This window comes from Protomyctophum parallelum (genome assembly GCF_964188405.1).
Source record: "Protomyctophum parallelum genome assembly, chromosome: 17".
NCBI lineage: Eukaryota > Metazoa > Chordata > Actinopteri > Myctophiformes > Myctophidae > Protomyctophum > Protomyctophum parallelum.
In genome coordinates this window covers 29971436-29983407 of record NC_139719.1, presented here as the reverse complement: position 1 = coordinate 29983407, position 11972 = coordinate 29971436, and the positions used below count along the sequence as shown (strand labels likewise).

General features: G+C 39.8%; 2 protein-coding genes across 2 annotated transcripts; one reads left to right on the top strand and one right to left on the bottom strand.

Annotated features, from left to right (window-relative positions):
* The first annotated feature begins 2168 nt into the window (after positions 1-2168).
* LOC310874932 (hemoglobin subunit alpha-B-like) lies at positions 2169-3242 on the top strand. Its single transcript, XM_083787866.1, has 3 exons — positions 2169-2327; positions 2451-2661; positions 3016-3242. Exons 1-3 carry the CDS (start codon positions 2233-2235, stop codon positions 3142-3144), a joined length of 435 nt encoding a protein of 144 aa, XP_083643992.1. The 5' UTR covers positions 2169-2232; the 3' UTR covers positions 3145-3242.
* A 1818-nt stretch (positions 3243-5060) lies between these two features.
* Positions 5061-8825, bottom strand: LOC310874930 (aquaporin-8-like). The gene is made up of 5 exons (XM_083787864.1): positions 8384-8825; positions 8064-8190; positions 7324-7538; positions 6553-6687; positions 5061-6448 (listed from the first exon to the last, which is right to left on the bottom strand). The coding sequence occupies exons 1-5, from the start codon at positions 8641-8643 to the stop codon at positions 6406-6408; spliced, it is 780 nt and encodes a 259-aa protein (XP_083643990.1). The 5' UTR covers positions 8644-8825; the 3' UTR covers positions 5061-6405.
* Between the last annotated feature and the right edge of the window lie 3147 nt (positions 8826-11972).

Sequence of the window (11972 nt, the reverse complement as noted above, 5' to 3'; positions counted from 1 at the left end):
GTTCACTCTATATAAATCCCTGAAACTTCCTCCGCCCTAAATGAGAAGGCGAGTTGTCATAGGTTGCAGATGCAGGTATCCGATAAGCTTGAACTTTCTTTTCGTAGCCTGTAGTTTCTGGATGGTTGGATTTGAGACGCACCACCGTGGTCAGTATCTTTACTGACAGCACGTGCTGCAGAAGGGCGTGGCAACACAGTGGCTCAATTGAGTCACCACCTTTTGCCCTCATGCCCCTCTGATCTGGACCAAAACAAACAAACAAACCCGTTATAGATGTTTTTTTTATCTGCCTAAAATAAAATAGTATAATGTATATGTATACATTTATATTTCAATCTCTTCCGATGGGAAATTAAACTATGACGCAGTAAATGGGTTCAAAATGCCTATACGTTAAAACCAGCTGGCACAATATTGCCACATTATCTGTATAAACACACAAGTGTTATCTTCAGCAGCATGTGCCACCCCCACCCTGCCAACGAGAGGACCAAATGCGTAAGCTTCTTGATTAAGAAAATGAACTTGAGCAGGGTGATAACGATGCCCTGCGTTATTTAGTACTTATGGCATTCGGTGGTCACTGGTGGACCAAAGAACACATTATAGGCTACTAAATTTAACGAGACACGATTTTATTCAATCTGTTTTGCTTAGGCCTATAAGTAAAAACACGTTTGTTCGTGTAATATATTTATTCTGTTAAACGTGCAGAATGCAACATATCACAGGAACCAACATGTTTTTACTCATGCATGCAAAAGTGTTTGAATAAAATCGTGTCACATTATTCAGGTAGTGCCTGAATAATGTGGCTAATACTGTATAGCCATTTATTTATTTGTTTGATTGTTTGTTTGTTTAATATAAGGCATTTTTTGCTGAATTAAGGCATGTCATAATGCCCTCAATCTCCGAACTATATGCATGCAGCAACGAGAAAAACAAACATCGCATGGATATTATGTCCTCAGAGTCAGTGGTTTTGTATCCCAACACTGACTGTATACGGAATAAATTGTTACTGTTAGTATATTTAATAATAATATAGCCTAATTCCAATTTATTTAGCCCTCAAAGACGTATACCCCAACGAAAAACGTTATTATGCCAATTGTCAATGCAAAGAAATTAGCTATAAAATGAAGGCTATATATCTCACCCCATGCAGATGATTTGGCATGGGCTACACATGAAGTAGAGTAGTAGACTATATTTTTATATCCTTTTTTTGTCCCATTGAATGTTCAAACAAGTTGAATTGTGTTGAATAATTATTCTGAAATGAGGGCGACACTACGGTAACCTATTTGTTTTTTAATGGAGGCACTGGGAACCAAGTAACTTTTACAATCGCTTTTCGTAACCCGACTTCGTCTTTCGCGACTCGCCGTTAGCTTATTATCAGTATCAGTTTATGGAGATGATGATGATGATGATGATACATCAGCTATAAGGTCCAAGTCTGGGAGAGGCTAGCCCATATAGGCTATACAATCTAGCCTACATTATTTATGTTAGGGTATAGGGCTAGGCCGTCGTTTTTCTATAATAAGCTATAAGGAGAAATGTGTGGTTTGGTCGACAGCTCTACCATGACGGCGCCGGTAGTCTATTGCCTATACTTGAGAGTGAGAAGTATATTTGCTTGAATTTTGACATGCCACAAGATCAGAATTAACGTCTGACCATCAGCAAATGGCATAATGCTATGATGTCGGACCTAGGCCTAAAACAATTAAGATATGGCCTCCAGTCCATATAGCCAAATAGGCTATATTTAGGAAACACACACTTTTTTCGACCCACACACACACACACACACACACACACACACACACACACACACACGCACACGCACACGCACGCGCGCGCACACACACACACACACACACACACACACACACACACACACACACACACACACACACACACACACACACACACACACTAAAATAAAAAAGATTATTTCACACATTTCGTTGGACTATTTTTTCCTTTATTACTATAGCTTTCATATAATTATGTTAATTGGCTCTCCTCCATGAATGGTTATATCAGCTGAAGATGGAAGATGGGTGCAGGGTGAACCTGCGTCACTGACTTGGCACCAATTCAAGAGGCGCCCCTCCCGAGACCATGTGAATATAAAAGCATGGTGGCTTTGTAGACCACGCCAGTGCATCTCTCCTTTCCCCTTTTGATTCAGCACCAGACACAGAGGGAACCATGAGTCTGACCAGTAAAGACAAGGCCTTGGTCAAGGTCGGGTGGGCCATGGTGCAAAGGAGATCTGAACAGGTCGGAATTGAGGCTATTTCCAGGTATATATGCATATGTTACACATATTATTAATAGTCCAATAAAAGAAGCATATAGCCTTTATGACAATGAATAACGAAAACGTCGAATTTCTCGATTTTTAACATTTTCTGATTATTTGACAGGATGTTCTTTACTTTGCCTCAAACCAAGTCCTACTTCGCTCACTGGGGTCAAGATCTGGGCCCCAAGAGCCCCCATGTGAAGAAACAGGCCCAGAAGATCATGGGCGCTATTACAAAAGCCGTGGCTAACATGGACAGCTTGGACGAGGACATGTTGGCTCTGAGCGAGCAGCACGCCTTCCAGCTCCGCGTGGATCCAGTCAACTTCAAGGTGAACTGAACACTGACACCAACGGATCCTATAGTCACTGGTATAACTGCTGTGCATGGCTGAGCCGCTGAGAATGATATATTTGTGCAGATGAGATCAAATAAAAATAAATCCGTCTCGTCAAATTAAGAGTTAAGCCATAATGTGATGCCAGTGATAGGCTGGCTTGTTTGATAGATGCCAAGCCCTAGACAACACTATACATTCATTTTTTTATATTATTTTATAATAGCCTCTTCCAACAATGCAATTATTTGTCAATTGATTGAGGTCAGGTTCATTAATATAGGCTACCTATAGGCCTATTCATATACGATCACTTCTGACATAATACGCTTTCTTTATTGTCCACAGTTCCTGATCTTCAACCTTCATTTGACGATTGCCAAGTCTTTCCCAGATGAGTTCACTCCTGTTATGCACTTGGCTTTGGATAAGTTCCTGAACCTCGTAGCCCTGGCTCTCTCTGACAAGTACAGATAAGGTGCGCCTGCCCCTGGATAGACTGCAGACGCGCAGTCCGCCGAGTGAAAGGCCACATTTATCCTTGTCATTCCTGGTGAAATAATAAATATATGTAATTGATACAAAACTTAAAACATGTCCTTTATTCAATGTGTCTATATGTTGGTGTTTGTTTGTTTATTTATATATTTATTTTAGAGATCAAAAATAAATCCAGCACAGCAGTTAACCCATAGGTCCAATAGTTGGCCATGCATAATGGGTAAATGGCCTGGTAACAGTAGGTTCACTTCAACATGTCCCTGAGGCCTACATCTCCAATGGATCAGCATATAGGCAAAATTATAGCCTATTTGTTAGTTTTAAGCGAACTTATCTCTAAATGTGCAGCCTATTATTCCTTAAAAAGACATGGCAACAGGCTATATAGCTGCTATATTAATGTATGGTATAGGTGGTCGTAATATATAAGAAAGTTTGTTTTACAGATTAATACATTATTTTTAAATCAATATTATAGTTAATCAATTATTTGGGACAACAGGAAAATAAATTAATGTTACTATTTGTAAATTTGCAATTCAGCAGATGCCTTTAAACGACTAAACAACCATGCGAGATAGAGTGCAAAGAATACCATTGCTACAAAGTAGGGGAATACGTGTCTAAACAACATGGCATGCTATCTAAATAACATATTGGCAATGATGCCCTGTTATCTTCCACTGCTATCCCGGGGTGTGTGCTTCTCTCACCACTATTGTTTTGTACATGTCATCATGAGGACCGACTATCATAAAGTTGGCAGCTGATTGCAGTGCAATATTGTGTCCATGTCGTAATGATTAAACTGATCATGGTCCTAGTGGTGCAAACACCCCTTCTTGGATATAAATGTGTCTAAAACAAAGAAATTTTAAATTAGGCCATGTCAATCTACGCTAAAAAGGGTGACCCAAAATAAATTGCAAAAGTAATCGTTCAAGGTTTTTTATTATCCTTCCAAATAACATTAAAAATCACACCCGTGTGCATGAGGGGCACTAATATATTAAAATCTAACTCATGTTGATTAGGTGATGTAATGTGATGTCAAACAAACGGTGCAAACACAAACATTAAAACGCCACTAACAATAAAGAGACAATATTGTAACGAGGGAACTTCCATCCTGTGCCTTGCTACTGTAAGCCTATTTAGTGTGTGTAGTTACTAAGTCTAATGTGTTCTGATTGGATCTTAGCCTCAGAGGGTTCTGGGTAGTTTCTGTGGAGCCCGCCAGTTTAGTGTGTTGTTTTCCGGTTTTCTATGTGTATGGACGTCTGAGTGATTCCTCCTCCGTCTCTGCCTGAGAACCACGGACCGACAACAACCAAAGAAAGACTTATGCAAAGAGTGTGAGTTTAACTATACTTGCCGTTATTTGTGGCAAGTTCTGTCAACATTATCTGCAACAGTTCTGTAACTCTGCCGACGTTCTGACAAGTAAACATCCTATGGAAACACTTGTTGTGGCATCATTACCACTCGCCTCCAATGCACCACATAATTAAGTCCACAACAATATGATGTAATGAGGCACATTATGAGTAAACTTTCCCTTCATTGTCAATGGCGTTTTAAAAACAAAGATTGAACTAAAGACAAACATCAAACCTCTCAGAAATAGAGTATTATATAAACTGCAGGATCATAGTAAATTCAGAGGTTGAAAGTTGGAGTAGGCTACCATTAAAAACCTATAGGACCGTCCCTATCTGGCAAAAAATAAATCTAATTTTAATTATGCTTTAAGGCAAGCAGCATGTAATGTGTCAAACAGGGTTTTTCATGATTCTGAATCCATTCCAAGCATTAGTTTTGCACGAAAAACACTCATTGGGCCTTAGCCACTTTCTCAAAATGTGCTGCATGACCTCATGACATTTGGGCAAGAGTGATTGATTGATTGATTGATTAACAGATTGGAGAATTACAGTAGACCTATACATTTCAAGCACAACTCAATAATAACTGTGGACGACACCATAAAATCATTACACTTGTTTACAATATGGGTCCACCATGTTCAATTCATCATAACAGAGACGTACAAATATACACTTCTATATAACCAAAAATAGGAAATCAGATAAAAAGCGGGGAAAACATGTCCAGTGAGGGGGAAAAGGGTCGGGTGGGGGAATCAGATTTTACGGGGCCAGTTTCGAATTGCAGCCGTCCGTATAGGTGCTCTTTGAGAGCGCTTTTGAAGGAGTCAAGGGATTCGCATTATGTCTTAATGACTGTTGGTATGGGCGTTTCACATTTTGGTGGCATAGGAGCTAAAATAATGTAGTCCCTTGTTTGTGCCAAATCTGGGTTGCACATGGTTTGTTGAGGGTGTGGACTGAGTTAACATTAAGGAAGTATTTAGACAGGTGCATGGGTATCTTGGTGGTGTATCAAATTTTGTGGAACAGACCCATTGCAAAATGCTGTAGCCTACTCTGTCGTCAACTCTAAGCCATTCCTCCAGCCTATTAAAGTGGGCAGGGGTGAGGTGGGTTTGGGGAGTGAGGCCAAGTAGTAGCCTGACCAGTTTGTTTTTGGGAAGTCTGGAGCCTTGTTTTAAGGGCCTTTGAGGTGCTGTGGTACCAAGAGGTGCATGCATAGTCAAAGAAACCTTGTATGTAACCAATCACATGCAAGGCAACAGGAATTCTGATTGCTGATTGGCCAGTATGAGATGATGCATGATGATGTATTATGTTGATAAGAGCTGATAATTCCGCTAAACCATTATACGCCATTGACATTGAAGGGAAAACTTACGCCAAACGAGCAAATTGGCTAACCAATCACATGTGCAGCGCTTTGCCAATAAGGGACCACCTTATGTAGCCTATACCAATCGATTTAAAATCATCACCTACAGTACCACCAGTGACACAAATATTACTGGTTCAAAACAACAGTACCGAATGCAGGGATTTTGTCCAGCTGTAAACTGGTGAGAGAAATAGAGTAGGCCTACATAAATCCACCAACTCTGTCAAACTGCAATTTATTAAGGCACTAAACCGCAATGTTCCAAAGGTCTATGCAAAAAGGACACATTTTCAGTTTCAGTTTCTAAAGAAGCAAAACAAATAGAAAACTATAGAAAACACAATATGGACTACATTTACCTATAGTGAAATTGCATCTTCAAGTATTTACTGACATCTGCTGGTGGATGAAGTTAGCCTACACAAGCAACATTTCAGAAGGGAAACGTCTACACAGAAGACAAGTTTATCACTTCATAATAAGCCGCATATTTTCATCACCAAGGATGGTCCTGTAATTAAAAAAAAAGAAAAGTAAAAATCAATATATTTTTTGTAGGTGTTTTTGCTTTTTACACATAAGTTCATGCATGGGAAGGCATACCAGGCCTCCTACCTAAGAAGTCCAACAGCCAGCAGAGCTCCTCCTATTGGTCCAGCCCAGTAAACCCAGTGGTAGGTCCAATAGTTGGCCATCACAGCTGGACCAAAGGCCCTGGCAGGGTTCATGCATGTCCCTGATACATCTCCACTGGATCAGAACAGAGAGCACAATAAGAGCTTTTGGAGTAAAAGTTGTTGGTTAATCAGAATTTGCCAATATATTAAAACATTTCTATATTTCTTAGAAATTTCAGAAGGTGTGTACGATACGTGTAAGATGGTGGAAATGGTGTTTTACAGGTGAAGATACAGCGTTATATGTTTTTGCTGTAAGGATGGCTATATGTCCGTCAGTTTGTCCAGCCATCTATAACACTTCTGGCTGGACTGCCATGGAAGTGCAACTCCATGCTCTGTAGAGCAGTGACTCAAGTATTCAAAAAATACATGCTTTGGAAAATATTTAAGTATTGAAAAATAAAAATACAAAATGCGTTTTGTTTTTTATATCAGCATTGCTGTATAGACATTTCATTAAAATATATTCAATATATTTGTAATACGGCTAAGACTTAAGTGGTCAACGAATATATCATTTTCCCCTTTCTGGAAAAGTAGTGGAGTCAAACTGCAATATTTGTTTTGGAAATGTAGTCAAAAAGTGAGTCAAAGTGAAAGTCAAAGTATCGAAAAAAGTACAAATACTCAAATTCAGATTACAGTACAGTATTGAAGTTACTGTGCACCATTTCAAGGAAAGTTGGCCACATTCACATTATCTCACCCAGCCAGGATGTTGGAGATGACGGTGCAGCCCACTAAGAAGGGAGCCAAAGGGGTTTTTGTCTTTTTGTTGACTGCCACTAGCAGCACCACCACAGTGATTAAGCAGGTCATGGCAATTTCTCCAAAGATGGCTCCTGCTAGCTGGTTTTCTGACTTGAGAATGTTGAAAGCTGCCCCAGTGGCATTGAAGTAACGGTCTGCAGGTGTCATGATCTAGTGTGAAATATTTGTAATAATGAAATAAGAAAACACCACAAAATACATCATTTCACAGCTAGAGTGTGTCTTATTATACAGCAGTTTCAATTGAAAAAATAAGTAGCCCCATGCATGGCTTTCTATTAAAGCCTATATTTATTAAAACCCAATATATTTATACAGGTTCAATGTTCATTTGTAAACGCCATTGACAATGAAGGGAAAATTTACGTCATATTGTGTCTTTATTGTTAATGGCGTTTAATGTTCGTGTTAGCACCGTTTGTTTTACATCACCATTACATCACCTAATCAACATGTGTTATACTTTCATATATTAGCGCCCCTCACTTCACACAGATGTGATTTCTTACCTTTTTGACCATCCTTTTTCCCGCCACTATACGAAAATAGCTGATCATCAGGTTCATTGTGTTGCAATGTGACATGTTTGGCAATCTGCTTGGCAATCTGCTATCTTTGAGGAATGTTCAACCCAGAATAGGGATGCTAGGGTTCAAGTGGTTAATTTACACTGACCTTCGCCATTCCAGCTCCCAGGACACCTCCGATGAGTTGACTGGCGAGATAGGGCCCCACCATCATTAGCTCCATGCCTCCACACAGGTAGATGGCTATGGTGAAAGGCGGGTTGAAATGGGAACCACTGGGAGTGGAGTGAGAAAAGAAGAGTGAGAAACAAAGAGCAAGAGCAGGTGCATATTTCCATTGTAAGTTAAGCATATGTGCACTGCAGGTGATGTAATTCTATTCTGAACATGAATTTTCCAAAGGATTCGTAGTAAGACAATGAGAATCAACAAAAAAATCTATTTTATTTGAAACAACACATAGGCTACCTGATGTTGGCCATGGCAGCAACCATCACTGCCACAGCCAGTCCATGCACCAATGCCGGCTGCACCCTTCCTGCTGCAGGCACATTTTCTATGACAGACACACAGCCAATGAACACAAAAAACATGGTCCCCACGATCTCCGCCAGGCAGGGCTGGAACACCTTCTCGAAATTGTTGGGAGGCCTGGCTTCAGGCGGCTCCTTGCCCTTCTCCATCAGTGTGGAGTCAGTATCCTTCATCTCCATTTGTTCAGATGCCATTGTGGGTAAAAACGTATTCTTGACCTGCCTGTTGCCCTGTTATAGTAACAATAAACCAAATGTCCATGTATCTCTGTGGACTGTGAGACGCAAGACTGGATGAGTTAACTCCTGTTATGCACTTGGCTATGGATAAGTTCCTGAACCTCGCAGCCCTGGCCCTCTCTGACAAGTACAGATAAGGTGCGCCTGCCCTGGATATAGACTGCATGCCAGTCGCAGTCCATCAAGTGAAAGGCCTACATCTCATTCATGGTGAAAATAATAAATATGATACAAAACTTAATCATTGTCCTTTATTCAATGTGTCAATAATATGCCCTCCTATGTCCAGCTTTTAGTTTTTGTCCACAAACTTTGTCATTACATTAAGTTAGGGAAAATTAGCAAAAGTTATGGCAAATCTTTATGCACATATAAGTTATTAAGCATGTCTGGGACATACAAAAGCAGGCATGGCCAACTTTTTGGCCAGGAGTCATTTTTGCAGAAAATTAATCGTTGGAACGGATTCAGCACCCCAAAAACCCCTATTTACACATGTCACAAGCTCATATTGGCCAATTTTAAAATGTCCTGCTTTTAGCCTATAGGCTCCGGGTACCCCAACTTTGATTAGCTCCCACAGGAGGGGTCCAGAGTCCAGACACTTCGGAGCATTAGCTAGGCTGAGTTGTTGTGAGGATAAGATGGCATCGATGTCCTGTGTTCGTCATCATCACTACTATGCAACTATAACATAGAGGCATCAAACATTAGGCCATAGATATTATATAAAATATAGGCCGATTTAACCTAGGCGGAGGGAGGGGAGGAACCCTTCTCTTATCTCAAGGCTAAAGTTGGCCATAGCCGCATTACTATCTCACCCAGCATTATGTCGATGATGTAGCCGGTAGCCTATTACAACCAACCAGGAAGGGCCCAGGCAAGGTTTTGTGGCTCCTACTGTAGGAGTTCTGCTCTGCAACTTGCCACAACACAGATCCACTTCATAGCTCGAAAGTTTAATAGTCCTATATATGCTGCACTTTTGGGTGAATAACCTAGCAAATTTAAGAAGTGAATCAATTGCTACATTTAGGACAAAGTAGAAACCTTGCTGATGCAATGGTCATTTATGACCAGCATGGCAGGGTATGAAGTCTACCCCAAAGGGAATGCCATTTGCTGCCAAGTATCACTCTGAACTGTGATATACCAGTAATTGCTTACTCATGATTTTATAGCAAGGAACTGTCAGTGTATTGTTCATTGTTCAGAGTGTATTGTTCATACTATAAAGTATTGTTTTCACAAGTCACTTTAACTGATGACTCTATTGTCCCTTACTGAAACATCATGCAATGTTTGGCTGACAGGACTTACAGCAGCCAAAATGAGTATAGTCCAATGCTGGAAACCTACTGCATCACACACTGGCAGTGGCTACAGAGATTTTTGGACATTGCTTATCTGGAACTGTGTTCAGACTTGCTCAACAAGGCAGGATTTCACTATGGACACATTTAATATAATCAGATCTAAAATATCTTAATGATTAATGATGCAATGGGTATGTTGTGCAACTTGTGTTGCTCAATTAATAGGACGGTGGGAGGAGGAAGCTGGTTGGGAAGGGATGGTGTAACTGCTCCTAAACCATCTTCATCTGGTGCAGAAATAAGACAACGTCCTAACTGATATCGAGAGGGCTTTTTATTTATCCCAAGCGACAACGTGAAAAACTGCAAATAAATCACATACAATATTCATAACAATGAAATATGATATATGAATGTCCTTGTTGTCAATCATGATGTCCGTATTATATAAACAACACAATGAAATGTACACAAAACAATTAAACAATACAATGGCAATATAACTTTTACAGACACAAACAAAACAACTGGGAACATACCGTATGCGCCTTCTGCACAGACTTTTAGGAGTTCAGTTAAGTTCTTGTTCTTTTTTATATCATTTTCTTTCTTATCTTTGTCATGTGACAGACTCTCTGACATGAAAGAGCTCCTCTCTTCACCCCTGCTCTGTTTGTTCTGCTCAACCATACCCAAACCCAACAGGTGATTGAAATGAGGTGATTAGAATGAGGTGATTAGAGCAGGTGAGCCTAATAAAAAATGCCCATGAACCAGACAAACAGACCACAAATACAGAGCACAGTAGATGGCACTATCTCACCATGCATTTACCATACAAATACCCAAATAAACACACATATAATGTTCACATATACATTTTCAGAAAGGTGAGCAATAAAATAGAATATTACAAGATACCCATTGCTGGGACAGCTACAGATGGGATGATGAAAGGTGGGTCAAAGGGAGAATTGGGTATACTGGAATTGAATTATGTTGATTTTGCACTGCTTGAGATGTATATTTGATGTGGAAAACTGTGTGATAACTTATAGGGTTCCTGAGGTTGCCACAAGCGACCTTTAAATATGGGCATGGAATGGATTACCTGGATGGTGCAAAGAAATGTGTATTGCTTTTTATTGACTTCTCCTGCAGCTTTTAACTGTTCCAGCTGCTTCACATTGTAAAACATTGACCATGGATTGATTAGTATGCAAGCTCATCTCACCACTATTATTTGTTTTGTACACACATGTAGGCCTACAGTATGTCATCATGATAACTAATCATAAAGTTGGCAGGTGATTACCTTAGAGTATATTTTACACTATTGTGTACATGCTCAGTAACGATGAAATTGACCATAGTCCAGTCAGGTGGATTAATTTATTGACTGGATATAAATGTGTCTAAAACAAAGGAAATGAAAATGGACTTCAGGAAGCCTCTTTCTATTCATGGCCAGGCTGTTCTACAGTATTTGGGATACAATAATTCATGATAAGTTAACCTTATAAAGTTTGAACCAAATACTGTTGTTGTTTGCACCTGCAAAGACCCTTCAGTGTATTTACAAAGAAAGTTAGTTCAGAGGTTTCAATGTCTACACCACCTTTATGAGAATGTTATATTATTGTATTATTGAATCTGATTAACCTTCTCTTTTATTTGCAGATAATGTACTGTAAAGTCAAAGAAGGCTCAGTCAATTAGGCTATTGCTGATGATAGTCGCCCCTTGTTCAGTGAGTTCAGGTTGGTTTTATCTGGTTGCAGATATAAATTATCTGCCTGCCAAGATGCAGTACCTACCTACCAATAGATTCTGTCCCTCCCTGCCGTTTCTGGCCTTTTAAATAACACTATTTTAATGTGTAGCAGACATATGTTTGTGTGTAATTGCCGTCATTGCCGTGTGTTGGATGTTAATGATACTGCCGACTGTGCGACAAAGTGCCCT